This window comes from Giraffa tippelskirchi, chromosome 1, assembly GCF_054371585.1.
Source record: "Giraffa tippelskirchi isolate mGirTip1 chromosome 1, T2T-mGirTip1v1.2.pri, whole genome shotgun sequence".
NCBI classification, from domain to species: Eukaryota; Metazoa; Chordata; class Mammalia; order Artiodactyla; family Giraffidae; genus Giraffa; species Giraffa tippelskirchi.
Window position 1 is genome coordinate 171,619,552 of NC_137275.1, and position 22,028 is coordinate 171,641,579.

The 22,028-nt window shown below is 34.3% G+C and overlaps 1 protein-coding gene across 4 annotated transcripts in view; it reads left to right on the top strand.

Annotated features, from left to right (window-relative positions):
* VPS13A (vacuolar protein sorting 13 homolog A) overlaps positions 1–22,028 on the top strand; it is a 271,242-nt gene that overhangs the window by 212,511 nt on the left and 36,703 nt on the right. For all 4 annotated transcript variants that reach the window (XM_081505891.1, XM_081505901.1, XM_081505918.1 and 1 more), the window contains 14 exons: positions 1,261–1,493; positions 5,468–5,621; positions 6,177–6,323; positions 6,511–6,592; positions 7,469–7,538; positions 8,401–8,506; positions 10,904–11,017; positions 12,337–12,482; positions 13,814–13,895; positions 15,722–15,835; positions 16,932–17,007; positions 17,095–17,258; positions 17,568–17,613; positions 17,716–17,839. In XM_081505891.1, the coding sequence (XP_081362017.1) occupies positions 1,261–1,493; positions 5,468–5,621; positions 6,177–6,323; positions 6,511–6,592; positions 7,469–7,538; positions 8,401–8,506; positions 10,904–11,017; positions 12,337–12,482; positions 13,814–13,895; positions 15,722–15,835; positions 16,932–17,007; positions 17,095–17,258; positions 17,568–17,613; positions 17,716–17,839 (1,658 nt within the window). The remainder of the gene's footprint in view (positions 1–1,260; positions 1,494–5,467; positions 5,622–6,176; positions 6,324–6,510; positions 6,593–7,468; positions 7,539–8,400; positions 8,507–10,903; positions 11,018–12,336; positions 12,483–13,813; positions 13,896–15,721; positions 15,836–16,931; positions 17,008–17,094; positions 17,259–17,567; positions 17,614–17,715; positions 17,840–22,028) is intronic.

The window sequence follows — 22,028 nt, forward strand, 5'->3', positions numbered from 1 at the left end:
TCATCTTGGATCAGTTTACTCTTGCTGGTGTTTAATTCCTCCTGTAGAATTTGCTCGAGTGAATTTCTGTTGATGGTGATATTTAGTAGTTTTCATTTGTCTTCAAACATCTTTATTTCTTGTGCTTTTCTTCACTGAGGAATACTTTTGTGAGTAAGGAATTCTGGGTTCTGAGTTGTTTTCTTTTAGAATATTGATTGTATTTTTCCATTGTCTTTCCAGTGTTGCTCTTGTGAAGAAGTCCAGTGTTGTTTAAGTGTATTTGAGAGGGTTGCCCATTATTGGCATAACTTTATTTTTAAATTCATGATTATTAGATTTATTTTAAAAAAGAATTCATTTTAATATGAAAAATAAAAATAATAAGCTATTTAACCTGTCGATTAGTACTTCTGCATCAGTTCAGTTCAGTCACTCAGTCGTGTCCGATTCTTTGCGACCCCATGGACTGCAGCACGCCAGGCCTCCCTGTCCATCACCAACTCCTGGAGTTTACTCAAACTCATCTCCATTGAGTTGGTGATGCCATCCAACCATCTCATCCTCTGTTATCCCCTTCTCCTCCTGCCTTCAATCTTTCCCAACATCAGGGTCTTTTTAAATGAGTCAGCTCTTCGAATCAGGTGGCCAAAGTATTGGAGCCTCAACTTCAATAAGTACTTTTGCATACTTACATCACAATGATAGTTCAAGTTTGCAAAGATAAACCTGTAATCCACTATAACATATTAGAAATATTTCAGAATTACTTGGAAATTAGCTTATTTACATCTTAATGTAGTTTTAGTATTATGCATTGTATTTTAGAGAGTGTTATAAATAATATGACTATAGTAACTTATTTTTAATTTTAGTGCATTATAACATGAATGTGTACTTATAATATCTTGTTTAATCAGAATATTCACTTAACTAGGAATTAATGGCTGACAGTTTAATGCATAACACATTGATTAGTCTTATAGTAAAGCAGAGAAGATAAATTCTGTGTTACTGATTAGCTTACAAAGGAAGACTAATTAGATTCTTCTATGATATTAAAAGTTCACCTGTCTTCCTGACTTCATAATGATTATGGCAGAAACTTTCATTAACTAATTTGAATTATGTAAATTTCCAAATGTTACACTATTGTTAATTTATTTTATTCCTATGAAGAAGGTACTATTACTATTCTCATTTTTCAAATGTGGAATGTAGATTCCATGTTGGTTGGGACCAAACTCTAATTTTCTTATTTTTTTGATGATTTCATTTCAGGATATGATGACACCTATAAATTCGGAAAAAAAGACCATTTATTTAGTTTCATTTTTTGAAGGCTTACAACGCATTATTTTATTCACTGAAGATCCAAGAGTATTTAAAGTGACATATGAAAGTGAGAAAGCAGAGTTAGCAGAGCAAGAAATTGTGTTGGCGTTACAAGATGTCGGGATTTCTCTTGTCAACAATTATACAAAGCAAGAAGTAGCCTATATTGGCATTACGAGGTTAGATGCATTAGAATTTGGATACATTTAAGTTCTTAATCATTAAAAATGGTAATTTTAAAGTCTAAAATGAATTAGTTTAAATTTTATTTTGACTACTCAATGATACTAATCTAAGGTAATGCTAATTTAAAAGTGCTTTGATACTTTTTTTGCCTTAAGATAAAGATATACCAAAAATCAGATTTATAAATCTCTCATCATGTTATTTTCCCAACTCTCTGAAAATTAGAATTATTCAACTTATTAAAAGTATATTTTCTTTCTTTAACAGGTCATAAGGAAATGTTGAATTGTTCATTACCACCTTTTTCTAGGAGTTTGTTTGTTTATTTTGAAGTGCATTTGATCTGCTACACTGTGTTAGTTCCTGGTACATAACATAGTAACTCAGTATTTCTGTTTATTACAGTGATCACAATATGTCTAATTACCATCTGTGACCATACAAAAATTATTCATTATTATTGACTGTATTCCCCACACTATACATCTTACTTTCTAATCACTTTCTACTTTGATCTTGGCACTTTAAGATCTAATAAGGTACTATTGTATTTGCCATTTCCCACATAAGTCATCATCAGTAAAACTTCTTTTCTTTCCTTTATGCACTTAATGTTTCTGTTCGTAACTACTTGAAATTAGTATTTTTATATTACTGCCTAATTTGAGAGTGTTGCTAGATTCCAGTTTGTATAACAAGGATAATGTAGTTTTAATCCCTTGAATTAAACTCTCAGATATATAAATTAAAGGTCTATGATACAGATTTGAATTTGTTTTTCTACATCAATTCATCTAGAAATGTCCCTGATTTCTTGAATGGTAACTATGCCATTTAAAAAGGCATATTAAAGGAAATTCCTGGGAAGTGTAGTGGTTAGTATTCAGCACTTCCATTGCAGGGGACACAGATTCGATTCTTGGTCAGAGAACTGATAAGAACCTATGTACCAAACAGTGCAGCCAAATCAATAAGCATGTTAAAACTATTTTCTTAGAAATTTTTACTGTTCTCAAAAAAATATTTTATTACTGAAATAGAAAGTTCAAATAGACAACAGATTTTAAGCCTGTGAAACGTAATGTGCTGTCTCCTATACTAAATGATGTGAATGCAAAGGGAATTGATACATAGTTTCTACCTTTCTGTTTATTAAGAGAACATAAATTTTAGAAGAAAGAGAAAAAGAAATTTTAGAATGAGTAAAATTAAATAATTTATATCCTTAAACAGAATGAGTGAAGTGATTTTAGAATGTGGATAGATTTTTTTATTTTTTTGAGGTGTGGAAACTGGAGCTGTTCAGGAGCCTCTTCTCCCACCTTTGTGTTTATTTGTTTGTTTTTGCTATGTGGCATGGCATGCAGGATCTTAATTACCTGACCAAAGATCAAACCTGCATCCCCTGCAGTGAAAGCATGGAGTCTTAACTGCTAGACCACCAGGGAAGTCCCTAGAATGTGGATAGATTTTTAAATTCTGTGTTTAAGTCTTTCAGTGGTATTTTAGTAAATTAGATTTGTTCCATTCACTCTCTCTCCTAGATTACTCTTTCACACTTTGCATGCACACTCAGTCCTGTCAGACTCCTTGAGACCCCATGGACTGTAGCCTGCTAGGTTCCTCTATCCATGGAATTTTCCAGGCAAGAATACTGCAGCGGGTTGCCATTTCTTCCCCAAGGGATCTTCCCTACCCAGGGACTGAATCCATGTCTTAAAAGTTTCCAGCACTGGCAAGGAGATTCTTTATCACTGAGCCAGACTGTTTATGACCCCATGGACTATACCGTTCATGGAATTCTCTAGGCCAGAATAATGGAGTTGGTAGCCTTTCCCTCCTTCAGGGGATATTCCCAACCCAGGGATCGAACCCAGGTCTCCCTCATTGCAGGGAGATTCTTTACCAGCTGAGCCACAAGGGAAGCCTATTTCACATTTTGGCTCTTTTAAAATCCCCATTCTCTCAGCTCGCTGCCTTGAATCTTATTTCACCAAGTAAACTGACGCAGTCAAAAAGGAACTTTCAGAGACCCACTCCCAACATCTCAGTTTCCTATGCACCAGTATTTTTTTACCTATATGTTGCAGCAACACACTTCCCACTTACCATAGATATATTGTATGTGCTCCCATTTAAACATATTTTTCCTCCTTTGCACTGTATTTCATTCACTCTTGCCTCTTGAAACACTGACCCAGCAATCCTCTTCTTTCTCTGTCCTACCTCAATAATTTTTGGCTCCCTATTGAATTGTCCCAATAAGTTTAATATCTTTCAACTAAAAAAAATTCTCTTAAACCTACTTTCCCTGCTACCTACTGCACATTTCTTTGCTTTACTTTATAGCTGAACTCATTAGAAGTGTTATCTATTTCAAAAAATATTTTCACTCTCTCCAGTTCTTTTTTTACCCATTTTTTCTTTAGCTGTTCCGAATAGGCTTTTGCTTTCAGTGTACCATAAAGCTGGTCTTGATAAGATCACCAGAGACCTATGTGTTTTGCCAGGTACATTGTACAATTACCAGTCTTCATGTTGCTTAAGGTTATAACATTCTAACATTTTACACAGATCCCTCCTTGACCCAGTTTCTTTGACTTTACTTCCAGGATAACTCACTGCCTTGGTGTTTCTTTCTGTTTCGGCATTCTTAGTCTCACTTCTTGATTCCTTGTCATTTTCTCAACGGCTTAATATTGGGTATCTTGAGGCTCTCAGAGCTGAGTGCGCTTCTCTTCTCTGTTTCAGTTTCATGATTTCAAATACTGTATACATGCAGAAAACTTCCTGAAGTGTATCTTCAGCTACATTTTTGTTTTGAACTCCAGACCTGTCTGTCCAGCTACTTACATAAAATCTCTGCTTAGGTATCTAAGAGACTTCTTAAGCTTTATAGTATGTAAAACCAAACTCCTTCATCTTTCTATCAAAACCTGCTTTCCCACTGGAGTTAATGACAACTACATTCTTCTAGTTTCTCAGGTCAAAATCTTTGAATCATCTTTGATTTCTTTATCTTACCCCTTATATCTAATCCATCTGAAAGGAGTGTTTTGGATCTTGCTTCAAAACACACATAGAATCTGACCACTTTGTAATGCTTCAGTCTTACCAACCTAGGCAGAACCATCACCATTTATCTCCTGGCTTACTGCATTACTTTCCTAACAAGTTTTCCTGTTTAGTCCTCATCGTTTATTTTTTTTTTTTCTTGCTTCCTATCCCATCACACAGTTTATTCTTAAACCTTAAGTCAGATCATATTGCTGATTATCTTCTCATAATCATTCAATGGGTTCTCATCTCAGAATAAAATTCAGTCTTTACCATATCGTCAAGGCTATACATTGTTTTGCCTCTCATTATCTATCTGTCTTCATCTTCTACTCTTACTGTATTCCAGGCATGCCAAGCCCCCTTGTTCTTCCTGTGCTATGGCATGCTCTGCTTTGTAGTCTTTGCTCTAGCTTGTCTCTCTACCTGAAATGTTCTTGTCCGCTGGATAACTCTCCCATCTTCTTTAAGGCTGTTGAAATCTCACGTTCTTAATGACACCTCCATTGACCATTCTGTCTGATACTGCAACCCCCACCACTTTGCATATCCCAGTACTCCAGATCCTCCTTAACCTATCTGCTTTTTCTTTTTGCAAAAGCATTTTCACCTCCGAGTATATTAAAATGTGCTAATTTACTGTTTAGTGTCTGTCTGTCTCTCCTCAGGTAAAAGAAAGTTCCAAAGTGGCAGAAACGTTCACTAATAATATTGCTGCCACCTAGAATAGTACCTGAATAAGAGTTTAATAAGTATTGGTTGAATGAATTCATGTTTTTAAACTTATAATGTGCTTGCTTACAACTAGAGATATTGCCAAAATTCACTGACGGTTTTGTAATTCATGTAATAAACCAGTTAAAATGAAACTTTATAAATTAGTACCATGATTTTTGCTTTCATATATAAGTTCTGATGTGGTTTGGGAGACAAAGCCCAGGAAGAAGGCAAGATGGAAGCCAATGAGTGTAAAGCACACTGAGAAGTTAGAGAAGGAATTTAAGGAATATACTGAATCTTCACCATCAGAAGATAAGGTTATTGATTTGGACACTAACATTCCGGTAATATTTTTAAGTATTGATATGAAGTTTTAATTTCTATCTGTTGTAATTAGATGAACCACAAATTTGTTTTTAAGGAAAGACAAGTTTGCTTACAAAACAATGAATCTTATTATACGTACTTTATATAGAGTATTTTAAAGGAATAGTTCTCTGTATTAAGATTCGGACTTTTTAAAGTGCTGATGATCTAAGTTGTTTTGCTTTATTTTTAAAGTTACTTTTCTTATATTGCTTTATTTTTTGATAAATTTTAGTGATGTAAAAGTTAAAGAAATAAAGTAAAAAAATTTTTAGTTATATAAAAGTTATATAAAAAGTGATAAAATCAAGTTACCAGGGGTATATGAATATTTTGTGAATATTATATGAATATTTGTGAGTTGTAGGTGTATGGGATATAAAGATCTCAATCAAAATTTTATCAAATATTTTGCCTACTATTTAAATTAATATTATTATAAAAGTTTTTTGATACAGATTTCTAACTTTGGTCAATTAATAAAGAAAAATTCTGTGGGTTTTTTTTGTGGGGGGTGTGGGCATATTTTTCAGGTTCGCTTCACACCTAGTGGTACTAACATGAAAATTCTGCAGCCACATGTAATAGCTATAAGAAGAAATTATCTTCCAGCATTAAAAGTAGAATATAGCACATCTGCACATCAGTCATCGTTTAGAATTCAAATTTACAGAATACAGGTAAGTTTGAAAAGATAGTCAAATCATATTCTAAAGAAATACGGAAAAACTATTCCCATAGTCTGTTTTGTCTAGTACTTTAGTTTGTTGGACTAGAGTGTTTGATGCCTTCTACTTCTTAAATTTTGTTATTTTAGTCAGATTCTATAATTAACATATTAATATACTGACCTGTTTGTTTTTTTAGATCCAAAACCAAATACATGGTGCTATATTTCCATTTGTGTTTTACCCCATTAAACCTCCCAAGTCGGTCACCTTGGATTCAGGTTTGTTTCTATTTTTAGATTGCCATAAAAATGGTTGTATTAGCTATTTGATTTATTTTACTATAAAAATATGAAGTGAAACCATTCTCAAGTTTAGTTTCTATACAATCATTGGAAAATTCAATGACTTGAAAAAAGACCAGGAAGTACTCAACTAACGTCAATAAAACTGAGTGAATACTGAAGAAAAGATTGATTAGAAATGTGTATATAGTTTTTAGAGATAATTTCTTTAAAAGATTACAAATTTGTAAATTCCTAATTTAAAAGCCACTGGAACCTTTGAATAAAGGGATAAGACCGTGAAGTCTGTTTTCACAAAGTTGTCCTGATGATTCTAATGTATATTTCTGGTTTAAAATCACTAATTTAATGGTTCAGTTAACCTAAAAGTGAATACAGATAATTAAAAAAGAAAAAAACAATCTTGCAGTCTGAAATTAAGATTGTGGTAGATCTTACAAATATCAGTAATTTTAATTCATACTCATGATTTAATATGTAATTTAAGTGTCCACTGTGGTGTGTATTAAATTGCAAGAAAATGCTTATCTTTTGTTTAAAGCATCATCGGAGAAGGCACTGGCACCCCACTCCAGTACTCTTGCCAGGAAAATCCCATGGACGGAGGAGCCTGATAGGCTGCGGTCCATGGGGTCGCTAAGAGTCGGACATGACTGAGTGACTTCACTTTCACTTTTCACTTTCATGCATTGGAGAAGGAAATGGCAACCCACTCCAGTGTTCTTGCCTGGAGAATCCCCGGGATGGGGGAACCTGGTGGGCTGCCATCTATGGGGTCGCACAGAGTCGGACACGGCTGAAGCGACTTAGCAGCAGCAGCAGCAGATTAATCATATTTGTTAACCTTTACAGCACCAAAACCCTTTACAGATGTCAGTATCGTCATGAGATCTGCAGGACATTCGCAGATATCACGTATTAAGTAAGTGTCTTAATATGTTTATTTTTTGTGCATTTAAAGCACAATGTTTTGTTTAAATATGTGAGTTAATTGTACTCTTAAGTAAATTTTAGATGAGTCATAGATTTAAGTGTAAAATGTTAAATTAGAAAGGTCATAGAAAAAATCAATTATTTCATAATCTTGAGAAGTCAGAGGCTTCAAATGAATTATACATACGTATTAATAATAGTCATTTCTAAATTATGTGTATTTTATTACTTTCTTTTTTATTTGTTTTCTCTGTTAAGTTGTCTATCATTACTGCATACTGTTTTATAAACAAGAAAGAAAACAGTATATTCAAATTCAGTCACCACCCGTTTCAAAAAACAGGACTGACAGAAGTATCCATCTATGTATCACTCCCGTATTTCTTGTTTCCTCTACCCTATCACCAAGATAAATACTATTTTTATTCACTTTTAAAAATGCTGGTTTATTATTTATGTGTAGCTAAACAGTATGCTTCTTACTTTGCCAAAAGTTTTGCTAATTAAATTTTTTTCAAGCTGTAAATATATTCCTTGGGCTTTTTTTCATTCAAATTTTTACTAAAATTAATTTATTTTGTTGTATATAGCTAGAGTTTGTTTATTATCACTTGTATATAATATTTCCTTGTGTGACTATGTGCCAGTTTACTTATCAATTTTCTCTTTGTAGGCATTTTCACATTCTGAGTTTGTTTCTGTTATGAACAGTGTTGCCATTATGATTGTAATTCATTCACCTAGAAAGTCCTAAGTGTCAATGTTTTAATATTTGTCTTATATTTTTTCTTTTATAATTTTGTTAATTCAGTTAACTGATAATTTTTAAATGTTTTACCGTGCTATTATAGGTATTTCAAGGTGTTGATCCAAGAAATGGATCTCAGGTTAGATCTTGGATTTGTCTATGCTGTATCAGAACTTATGACACCAGCTGAAGTAACTGAAAAAACAGAGGTGAGACTTAAAATAGTAGCATTGATTGGAAGAATTAGGGAAAGAAGAAGACTTAGGAAACAATGATAACATTATACATTCTTAAATGTATTAACATGTTTTTAAAAATTAAAAAAATTTTATTCTGCTACCATGGTTTTACGTTGGTGGAAATCACATACTCAAATTATAGAAGTTGGAAGCAAGAAAGATAACCTTTCGAAGATGAGGTAGCAAATAGGAGGAAAAGTTTTAGGCCAATAAAAGAGGAAGAGGATAATCAGTCATGTTTACATCACTTGTTTCTTCCTATTTTATTTTCCTGTGTTACTTTTGTGTTGATTGATAATTTAGAAATTTGGATATGACCAGGACATTTGATGAGAAAAGGGATAAGGAAAATAAATATAATATGTTTTTTGTAACTGATAGAAAGATGATAAAATTACAATTGTTGGGTAGATAGAGATATTTTCTTTTTTAGCTGTTCTTTTAGAAGGAATTTTGAAGACAAAACAAACTGCAGTTTACCTTTGAACAATGTGGGGGTGATGGGCACCAACCCTGTTCTCAGTTGAAAATCTGTGTATAATGTATATTTGGCCCTCTGCATACATAGTTCCTCCATATCCAAGGGTCTGCATCCAAGGATTCACACAACCGAGGATTGTATAGTACTGTAGTATTTAGCATGGTGTGCGGGGGAGGGAACATGTATAAGCAGATCCTTGCACTTCAAACCTCTATTGTTCAAGGGTCAATTGTACACAGATAGAGACAAGGAAATTTTACTTTTTTTCCTTTTAATAACAGTTCATTGAACTATAGTTCATACTATACATTTTACCCAATTAAAGTGTGTAGCTTAGTAGTTTTTAGTACATTCAGAATTATGCAACCGTCACCACTGATTCTAGAACATTTTCTTCACCCCCAAAGAAAACTGCCTTAGCCTTATGCAAACACTAATGTACTTTCTGTCTATGGATTTTCTTATTCTAGACATTTAGTATAAATGGAATCATACACTATGTAGTGTTTTTGATGTGTTTCCTTTGATTTAGCATAATGCTTTCGAGGTTCATCCATGTTGTAGCACATATCAGATTCCTTTTTACGGCCAAGTACTATTCTGCTGTATAGATACGCCACGTTTTGTTTAGCCATTCATCAGTTAGTAGACATTAGGGTTGTCTGTACAATTTGGCTATTATGAATAATGCTGCTGTGAGTATTTTTGTTCAAGTTTTTATGTGGACATATGTTTTCAGTTCTCTTGGGTATTTACCTAGGAGTGAAATTGCTAGGAAGTTGGTAGCTCTGTTTAATAATTTCAGGACTTCTAGACAGTTGTCAATGGTTACTGCATTCTTTTATACTCTTCAGCAGAATATATGAAGATTCTGATTTCAACAGATCTCACTAACACTTACTTGTTATTGTCTGTCCTTTTAATTCAAGCTATCCTAGTAGGTGTGAAGTAGTATATATCACTATAGTTTTGATTTGCATTTATCTAATGAGTAATGATGTTGAACATCTTTTGATTTGTTAATTTGTTAATTGACTACTTGCATATCTGCCATGGAGAAATGTCTGTTCAAATTTTTTGCCTGTTTAATAGATTGGGTTTTTTAATTGAATTGTAAAAGTTTTTTATGTATTTTGAATGCAAGCCCCATCCATGTCTGATAAATGATTTGCAAATATTTTCTCTAATTCTTTATGTTGTGTTTTACTTTCTATTTGTCTTTTGAAGCACAGAAGCTTTTGATGTTACTGAAGTCCAAAATATTTTTTCTTTTGTTGCTCATGTTTTTGGTGTCATTTCTAAGAATCCTTTGCCAAATCCAAAGTTAAAAGATTTAGTCCTGTGTTCTAAGCGTTTTAAACTTTAAGTTCTTAAAATTAGGTGTTTCATTCATATTGAGTTAATTTTTGTATATGATACAATTAAGAGTCTAATGTCAGTAAATTTTGAAATTGAGAAGTATGAATATTGGTATTCAGTTCTTTTTCAAGATTGTTTTGGCTATTTTGGATCCCTTTGCAGCTCCATATGAATTTTAGAATCAGCTTGCCTTCTTAAGAGAAGTCATGTAGGGTTCTGATAGTGATTACATTGGATGTACAGATCAACTTAGAAGAGGTACCATCTTAACAGTATTAAGTCATCCAACCCTTGAACATGGGATGTTTTGCATTTATATAGATCTTCATTTTCTTTCAAGAGAGTTTTTATCATTTGAGTATAAGTTTTATACTTCTTTTTGCTAAATTTGAGTATTTTATTCTTTTTATAGTATTGTGAACAAAATTGTTATCATAATCTCATTTTTTTTTCCATTATAAATGTATTGGCTTAATACTTACACAGATATATTCCTTAAGTTTTTAATATTTTATGTTCCTTTATAGGTTGAGCTTTTTCATAAAGACATAGAAGCTTTCCAAGAAGAATATAAAATAGTCTCATTAGTAGATTCATCACAAGTCAGTCTCTATGAATACTTTCATATATCTCCTATCAAGGTAGGAGGAAAATAAAAGTCGTTTTTATTATCCTTGGTAATCTAGTTAATAGCAAATTGATTTGATCAGTTAAGAGGAATATAGCATTTCAATTCTGTTCTTTAATAGTATATAAATTCTGCAACTTCACAATTTCAAATATAAGTAAATTAGAAAAGGAATGATACTTTTAATTTTTATTTATTTTTATACTCTTTTCTCATGTGGAAGCCACCTATAGTATGTGTTTATATGTTTACATTTGACCTAACATTATGTTCATTTGCTATCTATTAAAATGTTGACTGATAATTTTCAAACTTTTATATATGATGTTAAAGTTTCAAATAATTTTATAAAATAACCTTGATTTAAAAACTGAAGATTGAATGGAACTAAAAGTAAGTTGTTGACATAAAATTTCTATGAGTTGCATAATATCTGAAGAAAATTGCCGTATAACTGCATATACCATGGTGATCTTCCCTGTAGCTGAAAGAGTAAAGAATCTGCCTGCAATGCAGGAAACCCGGGTTCAATCCCTGGGTCAGGAAGATCCTCTGGAGAAGGGAATGGTAATCCACTCCAGTATTCTTGCCCAGAGAAATCCCATGGAAAGGGGAGCCTGGTGGGCTACAGTCCGTGGGATCACAGTCAGACACAACTGAGCAACTTACACTGCATATACTATATCTATATATACACACACACAAATACATATATATATGCATATAATGTAAAAATGTTTTTAACTGGCTTCACCACGCTTCCCTGGTGGCTCATATGGTAAAGCATCTGCCTGCAATGTGGGAGACCTGGGTTCGATCCATGGTTTGGGAAGATCCCCTGGAGAAGGAAACAGCAACCCACTCCAGTACTCTTGCCTGGAAAATTCCATGGACAGAGGAGCCTGGTAGGCTACAGCCCATGGGGTTGCAAAGAGCTGGACACAACTGAGCTACTTCACTTTCTTTTACCACGCTAACTTAATTCTAATAGTTGAAACATTCAACTTGGAGAAATTTTGGAGATACTTGAGTTATTTTCAACAACTTCAACTTCTAGATTGTTACTGTTATTAAAAATTTATAAAGATTATTTTCCTAGGTTTACCAAAAGAATTGGATTGAGCTAAATAACATACATTACATTGTTGGATTTAAAATTTTTAAAGGGCTGTTTAGATTTTAAATGCCTTTAACATTCCAGTTATTAATTATATCAAAATTAATATCTAGATTATTTGAAATCTTATGTATGGTGTAAATTTAGAATGAAATTGACTTTTAAGTGTTATTATGAAGAAAGTGCTTTAAATATTTATCTCTTTATCTCTTCAGTTGCATTTAAGTGTTTCACTGAGTTCAGGTGGTGAAGAAGCGAAAGATTCAGAACAGCATGGAGGACTGACGGCAGTTCATTCTTTAAATCTTTTGCTGAAGAGTATTGGTGCCACTCTCACAGATGTACAAGATGTAGTTTTTAAGTATGTTTATAATTCAGATCTATAAACTGACAAAAAGTCCATTTTTATATTTACATTAAAAGTTTGTAAGTGAAAAAGTTTGTAAACTACATTGCAAGATCATAGGCTAAATATAATTTAACATACTGCGTGATAACCCTTAACTATTAAATAGAGTAATTATTAAATAATTTCCTTAATACAGAGGGACAAGAGACTTGCCTGGTGGTCCAGTGGTTAAAACTCCAAGCTCCTACTGTAGGGGGAGAGGGCTTGAATCCTGGTCCAGAGATTCCATACGCCACATGGCAGGGTCAAAAAAAGAAGAAAGAGGCTGTGCAAGTTTGTGTGTTATATAATGCCTTTTTTGCTTAGTCAAGGATCCCTAAGAAGATGTGTATACTCAAAGGTGTGATGTGTGGTGCTTTTTAAAGATGTTACTTTAAGGCCTATGGGATCAAGACTCTTTAAAGCATACATGACTAGGAGAAAATGAATACTATGATAGCAGAAATGAAGGAATCTGTTTAAATGGTACAGTCAAGAATTTATACTTTAATGTGAGTCATAATCTAAGCAATTGGAGTATCTGACCAGAGACTCAGAGTCTGAGTGGAGTCTATAGATGAGAATGACCTTTGCAGATAGCACCTAGAACTGTTATTAAGAATAGTAGTAAGAATCAGTCCAAAGAGGTAACTGTAAATCTAGATAAAATTTAGAAAATAGTCAAATTAAAAAACATAGGTTTGAAGACATGAAAAATTGGATGAGATTTCTAATCTTGCTGCTGTCCTATCCTTAGCATGAAAGAAAGGAAGTGTCAGTCATTCAGTTATGTCCAACTCTTTGTGACCCCATGGACTGTAGCCTTAGCATAAAACTTCCCAATTAGTGGATCCAGGTATATGCTGTGAACAGGTTATAAATAAAATGATGGTGAGGGCTCCCATGTGGCTCAGTGATAAAGAATCCCTCTGCTAAAGGAGGAGATGCGGGTTTGATCCCTGGGTTGGGAAGATCCTCTGGAGGAGGAAATGGCAACCTGCTAGCATTCTTGCCAGAAAAATCCCATGGACAGAGGAGCCTGGCGGGCCATAGTCCATGGGGTTGCAAAGAGTTGGACATCACGGAGCACACACATACAAGCTTAGGGTGATTCTTCAGCTGTCAACTAATCAGGGAAAACCTGCAGCAACTGAATCCTGGCCGTTCTTGAGCAACTTCTATTTATCTCAGTGAATCATGCATTTTCTGTATAGGCCATAGTAGGACAGAATTGAGAAATGCAGTTCATGTTCATGAGTGAGACCCATATGCATTTTTATGTTTTTTGTTGTGTTTTTTTTTAGGTTAGCATTTTTTGAACTCAACTATCAGTTCCATACAACAGCTGAACTACAGTCTGAAGTAATAAGACACTATTCAAAGCAGGTTTGTCTGAGATTATTTTACAAAGGGACAGACTGATAGAAAATAGTGAAACCACATATGTAATATATAATTTAGATTTGGCAAGTAAATGAATAGCCATTTTCAAAATTTTAGAACTTGGTTTTTCTCCTCAGGGTTGTGAAAAGAAATTAAGCGCAACCACCATTTTAGATTTTTACCTTTACTTTTAGTCTTTGACAGAAATCTTCCTGGATCAGTGTGAACTAGATATAAATCTTTAAATAATAATTAACTGAGTAACTCACCTCACTTACTTAAAATAGGTCAAGGGGAACTATTTATCAGTAAGTAACGGAACACAGGATATTTTTAATGTAATTAAGTTGTTTAATCAGGGTAGGTATATTATTTATTGGATTTTTGTCCATCTCTAAGGAGTCCTATATTTTATGGTATAACTTAAAGAGCATTGGGATAAACTGTTGTATGGTGGACAGATCACTGAGCATGACTTAAGAAATGGGTTTACACTATGGAGAACAGTGTGAAGATTCCTTAAAAAACTGGAAATAGAACTGCCATATGACCCAGCAATCCCATTGCTGGGCATACACACCAAGAAAACCAGAATTGAATCCCAGTGTTCATTGCAGCACTGTTTACAATAGGTGGGACATGGAAGCAACCTGGATGTCCATTGGCAGATGAATGGATAAGAAAGTTGTGGTACATATACACAATGGAATATTACTCAGCTATAAAAAAAGAATGCATTTGAGTCAGTTCTAATGAGGTGGATGAAACTGGCACATATTATACAGAGTGAAGTAAGTCAGAAAGAAGAACACCAATACAGTATATTAATGCATATATATGGAATTTAGAAAGGTGGTAATGAGCCTTATGCAAGATAGCGAGAAACACAGATGTAAAGAACAGGCTTTTGAACTCTGTGGGAGAAGGCAAGGGAGGGATGATTTGAGAGAATAGCATTGAAACGTGTGTTGCCATATGTGAAACAGATGACCAGTCCAAGTTTGATGCATGAAACAGGGCACTCAAAGCCTGTGCACTGGGACAACCCTGAGGGATGGGATGAGGAGGGAGGGGGGTTTGAGACAGGGAGACAGATGTACACCCATGGCTGATTCATGTCAGTGAATGGCAAAAACCACTACAATACTGTAAAGTAATTAGCCTCCAATTAAAATAAATAAATTTTTTAAAAAAAGAAAGAAATCTGGGTTTGGATCTCAGTTTTGCTGTTTATATGACTCAGCATCATTTGACCTGTGTGTTTCTCTAATCTATAAAATGGTGGCAGTAATAACTGTCACACATAGTTGTAAAAGGGAAAGTATTTTGAATATTCTAAAGCTTTATGTAAGTAGGTCATATTATTTCTCATATTCTAATACCAAATTGCTTTTTTAAACTAAGACTAATGATGAATATGAAGAAGGAAATGGCAACCTACTCCAGTGTTCTTGCCTAGAGAATCCTGTGGACAGAGGAGCCTGGTGGGCTGCTGTCCATGGAGTTGCACAGAGTCAGACATAACTGAAGCGACTTAGCATGCGTGCATACATTGGAGAAGGAACTGGCAACCCACTCCAGTGTTCTTGCCTGGAGAATCCCAGGGACAGAGGAGCTTGGTGGGCTGCCGTCTATGGGGTCACACAGAGTTGGACATGACTGAAGCGACTTAGCAGCAGCAGCAGTGGTGAATAAGGTGATATGGTATAGTTTGAAATTGCTGGTGAGAATGTTAGCCTGAAAAAAAACTTGATATGTGTACTAAATGTAAGAAAAGAAATATTAACTCTGATGATCTGATTTGACTAATGTTTATATTTCATTTTTAGGCCATTAAACAGATGTATGTACTCATTCTTGGACTTGATGTTTTGGGAAATCCCTTTGGCTTGATTAGAGAATTTTCTGAAGGTGTAGAAGCATTTTTTTATGAACCTTATCAGGTAACATAGTTAATCTTCTATTGTACAATATATCACACTAATCCTTTTAAATAAATAATTCATTCCATTAGCAGATACAAGCTGCTATATATAAAACAGATGGTCAACAAGGTCCTACTGTATATATCACAGGGAATTATATTCAATATCCTGTAAAAAAACATAATGGGAAGAGTGTGAAGAAGTATACACACACACACACATATGTATAACTGAATCACTTTAGAGTACTGGAAACCAACACAACATTGTAAATGAACTATACTTCAATTAAAAATAGTGAGAATAATGCACCCCAATTGTTAACTTGAGTTGTAGGTGTAAATAGATTTTTGGAAACAACAAAAGGATATTATTTTGAAGCAGTGGTAAGAGGTTTTGCAAAATCTTGGAAGAAATATTTACCTTTTCCTTCAAAACTTAAGACTTTACTAAGAAATACCAAATTTTAAGTGGTCTGTTGGAATTTTAAAAGTGGATACAGTTTACACTATAGTAGAATCAGGATTCCCATGGACATGCAGTCTTGCTTTGCACAGTGGTGTGGGACAGTAAAAATAACCACGTAAGCTGACAATGTGTGAAGCAGTCTTGATATTCAGTGGCAGAAATTATGATTAGTCTATGTCCCTTAAAAGTTCCTGTCAAAACATTCAAAAATCTCCCACTTTGACTTTTAAACATAGAGGATAATGAAAAATAAAATACATTTGATATTTATTTTGCACACTGTAATCTAAAACATTAGAAATACTAAGAATTAAAGTGTTTTTATTTCTTTTTCTGAAAATTTTTCAAGGGTAGTTTGTGGTTACCTTCTCATATATAGCTTATAATCCGTGTAAGCATCTTTTGTACACTTTGGTGAATAGTCATATTCCTTTCTAATCAACTTCCAGCAGTTTATCCTTTGTACTTCGAATGTCATGAAATATTTGACAAGTCTGTTAATGTGAAGTTTTCTTCTGATGTCACTTTCTCTGGGACATCTTTATTCTTTTTATCACTACTACCTTCCTTGTATATTTACCTTTACAAGTTTACCTTTACAAGTAAGCGTAACTTTATTTACTGTTACTATATTTTGACCCTTTAGGGAGCCATCCAGGGTCCTGAAGAGTTTGTGGAAGGAATGGCACTAGGACTGAAAGCACTAGTTGGTGGAGCTGTTGGTAAGAAACAGAATGCCCAGCAAGGATGAATATGCTAGAAAGTAAGGATATGTTTGGTTTTTACTAAAGGTGTTATAATTTTGCCAGGTGGACTAGCTGGTGCTGCCTCCAAAATCACCAGTGCTATGGCTAAAGGGGTGGCAGCTATGACTATGGATGAAGACTACCAACAGAAGAGAAGAGAAGCCATGAATAAGCAGCCAGCCGGTCTTAGAGAAGGCATCACTCGTGGAGGAAAAGGCTTAGTTTCTGTAAGAAATTTCCCATAGTTGTGAACATTTGAGGAATATCTTTTAAAGCCACATTCCATGAGAAAGGAAATAGAAAACTTGCATTTACTCAAGTATTATTTGGATATTAGAGGAGCAGTGGGTTGTAATATATACAAAAAATATGTCAGTAGCCTTCAAAATACTCTGCTTAAATGAAATATGTAGGAAATACATTAACTCTTGTGTTATCTAGAAAGCAGAATTCTGTATTTCTTTTGTAAGCCAGACTTGGTTCTTCAAAGTATCATGTCAAATTATTGTAAATTTTCATTTGTGCTTTTCCTCTAGGGTTTTGTAAGTGGCATAACAGGAATTGTTACAAAACCAATCAAAGGTAAGTATAATAATTCTTTTGGGTGATATATATATTTCATGAATTGATTCCATTTTCATTCTTAATCCAGTTGTCAAAAACTCTTGTCTTTTTTCTTTCCAGGAGCTCAGAAAGAAGGAGCAACTGGTTTCTTTAAAGGTGTTGGGAAAGGTTTAGTTGGAGCAGTGACAAGGCCAACTGGAGGCATCATAGACATGGCTAGCAGTACATTTCAGGGAATAAAAAGGTAAATTCTTCTGATGTAAAATATGAGTAAAATGCTTCAACCAAGAGAAATGAGATAAATCTGATTGACCTAAGGCACTTAACTATGAACCCAATAATAGCAAGTTGCATATGATCTTCCTAATTGATTTTGATACTTTTTTGCATTGCATCATTTCAGCTTCATAGAGTTCTGCATTATTCATCATTCATTCCCAGCAGCCTTGGGAGGAAAGGTTTGGCATATTCAGCTTTTTACTTACTTTGATTGAAATACTTTACAATAATGTAATTCTATACATTAGTTATAAAATTAGCAAATATAATACTCTAATTCCTTTTCTAAGAAATAAAGAATGACATTTTATATTCCTTGTTCAAACTCAGCTTGTGTTCATACCTTCCTTTATGATTTCATTTGCTGTAAACTATTACATCTTTTCTGTTTCTCTTCACTTGTGCAGATAATTATAAAACATGTTCTTTTTTCCTCCAAATTAAATTTATTATAAGACTAAAATTTAGTAGTTACATTATTGCTGCCTCTATTCTAAAAGTTTGTAACGTATCAAACAATTGACTAAATTCATGCTAATGAATTTAACTTAGAAACCTAACTTACAAAGTTGATGGGTGAATATCTCCCTGATCTTTTTTCTTTTGTATTATTTCTCGCTTCCTGTTCTATAGGAATAATCATTGTCATTAAATGAGCTGCTCCTTGTAAGTCATTATTTCATACTATTCCCATGATGCGGTGTTTACTGTTTTAGTTTAAAGTTAAGATTAGAAAAAAGCCTCAGTTTCTTCCGCCTGTAACTTTGGTTTCACAAATATAATTATTGAGTCGTAGTCATCAGATAAACCGGAGAAGGCAATGGCACCCCACTCAAGTACTCTTGCCTGAAAAATCCCATGGACGGAGGAGCCTGGTATGCTACAGTCCATGGGGTCGCTAAGAGTCAGACACGACTGAGTGACTTCACTTTCACTTTTCCCTTTCATGCACTGGAGAAGGAAATGGCAACCCACTCCAGTATTCTTGCCTGGAGAATCCCGGGGACAGTGGGCTGCCGTCTATGGGGTCGCACAGAGTCGGACACAACTGAAGTGACTTAGCAGTAGCAGCAACAGCATCAGGTAAACTCGGAGTCAATAAAAATGAGGAATTCTCCATGGCAAGTGGAGAAGAAAAAGAAATAAAAGGAATCCAAATTGGAAAAGAAGTAAGACTGTCACTGTTTGCAGATGACATGATACTATACATGGAAAATCCTAAAGATGGTATCAGAAAACTGTTGGAGCTCATCAATGAATTCGGTAATATTGCAGGCTATAAAATTAATACACAGTCATCTCTTGCATTCATATACAGTAACAACAAAAGATCAGAAAGAGAAATCAAGGAAATAGTCCCATTTACCATTACATCAAAAAGAATAAAATACCTAGGAATAAACCTACCTAAGGAAGCAAAAGACCTGTACTTTGAAAACTATAAGACACTGATGAAAGAAATCAAAGACCACACAAAGAGATGGAAAGATATACCAAGTTCTTGGATTGGAAAAATCATTATTGTCAAAATAACCATACTGCTCAAGGCATTCTTCAGTTTCAGTGAAATCCCTATGAAATTACTAATGGCATTTTTCACAGAATTGGACCAGAAAAAATTTACAGTTTGTGTGGAAGCACAAAAGACAATGAATAGCCAAAGCAATCCTGAGCAAGAAAAACAGAGCTAGAGGAATTGGGATCCCTGACTTCAGACTATACTACAAAGCTACAGTAATCAAAACAGAATAGTACTAGAAAGAAAACAGAGATACAGATCAAAGGAACAGGATAAAAAATCCATAGATAAACCCATGCACCTATGGTCACCCTATCTCTGATAAAGGAAGCAAGAATATACAATGGAGAAAAAACAGTCTCCTCAATGAGGGGTGCCAGAAAAACTGAACAGCTGCATGTAAATGAATGCAATTAGGACACTTCCTAACACCATACATAAAAATAAACTCAGAATGTGTTAAATACCTAAATGTAAGACCAGATACTATACTATAGGAAAAGGAATACGTCAAGGCTGTATGTTGTCACACTACTTATTTAACTTATATGCAGAGTACATCATGAGAAACACTGGGCTGAATGAAGCACAAGCTGGAATCAAGATTGCCATAAGAAATATCAGTAACCTAGATATGCAGTTGACACTACCCTTATGGCAGAAAGTGAAGAAGAACTAAAGAGCCTCTTGATGAAAGTGAAAGAAGAGAGTGAAAAAGTTGGCTTAAAGCTTAACATTCAGAAAACCATGGCATCTGGTCCCATCATTTCATGAAAAATAGATGGGGAAACAGTGGAAACAGTGAGAGATTTTATTTTTTTGGCCTCCAAAATCACTGCAGATGGTGACTACAGCCATGAAATTAAAAGACACTTACTCCTTGGAAGGAAAGTTATGACCAACCTAGACAGCATATTAAAAAGCAGAGACATTACTTTGCCAACAAAGGTCCGTCTAGTCAAGACTATGGTTCTTCCAGTGGTCACGTATGGATGTGAGAGTTGGACTATAAAGAAAGCTGAGCGGCGAACAATTGATACTTTTGAATTGTGGTGTTGGAGGAGACTCTTGAGAGTCCCTGGGACTGCAAGGAGATCCAGTCAGTCCATCCTAAAGGAAATCAGTGCTAAATATTCATTGGAAGGACTGATGTTGAAGCTGAAACTCCAATACTTTGGCCACCTGATGTGAAGAGCTGACTCATTGGAAAAGACCCTGATGCTGGGAAAGATTGAAGGCAGGAGGAGAAGGGAACAACAGAGGATGAGATGGTTAGATGGCATCCCCGATTCAATGGACATGAGTTTGAGTAAACTCTGGGAGTTGGTGACGGACAGAGAGGCCTGGCATGCTGCAGTCCATGGGGTCACAAAGAGTCGGACATGACTGAGCAACTGAACTGAACTGAATATATAAAACTATTATATATACACACTATTATATATAAAATAGATAATAATAAGGACCTACTATATAGCACAGGGATCTCTACTCAGTACTCTGTAATGGCCTATATGGGGAAAGAATCTGAAAAAGAATGGATATATGTGTGTGTGTAACTGATTCACTTTTCTGTACACTTGAAACTAACAGAACAGTGTAAGTCAACTGTGTTCTAATAAAAATTAATTCTAAATAAAATGTCCTTCTTTGTGTCTAACAGGAATTTTTTAAAGTCTAATTGTTTCTGATTTAGTAGAGCCATTTCACCTCTCTTTTGGTTATTATTTACATTGTATATGTTTTTCCATCCTTTTACTTTCAATTTACCTGTGTCTTTGACTCTAAAATGAGCCTCTTATGGGCAGCATATAGTTGGATCACATTTTTTATCCATTCTGCCAATTTTTGCTTTTACTTGGAAAATTGATCCATATGTATATGTTTATACTATGGATACATTACATGGTAAGCTCTTAATATTTATTGAATGGGTGACTATTTGTTGAATGCATGAATGATCAAATAAGTGAGTCAACCTGATGTAGGTCCATATAGTCAAAAATGTTAACATATTACCAAATTCAGCGATGTGTATGTGTTTCAAACAGTACATATCAAGCCTCAGAAAGGAATATGAAGGTATTTGAACATTAGAAAATCATTTAATGTGACTTAAAACATGAATAGATTGAAGGAGATAAACCATAGAATTACAGCAATGACCGGGGGGAAATTCCCTATTTAAAATCCGTTGCTCGTTCAAGGTTTCAGTAACAATGACCAAAAACAAACTTAGCAAACTAAAAGTAGAAATTAACTTACTTGGCTTCCCAAGAAATGCCTTTAAAAAAAAAAGTTTCTGATATCTATACCCCATGAAGAACTCTTGGGAGCTTTAGTTTTAAAGGTCAGGAACAAAAGAAGGGTGCTTGAATGCCATCTTCAGCATTGTGTTGGAGGAGCTAGAAATGCAATATAGTAGGAAATAGGAAAAGCAAGAGAAGTTAAAAGTCTTAAATCGGAAAAGAAAAAGCAGTACTCATGTGCTATTCTCTGATTCTTGTCTACAAAGAAAATCCAAGAGAATCTATAAAAAACTCCTTTACAGTTCTACATTTTTCTAGAGAACTTACACTATTCGTGTCAGAAGACAGGTTTTAAAACGGAGGAGTGAGGTAATAGTCTCATTTTG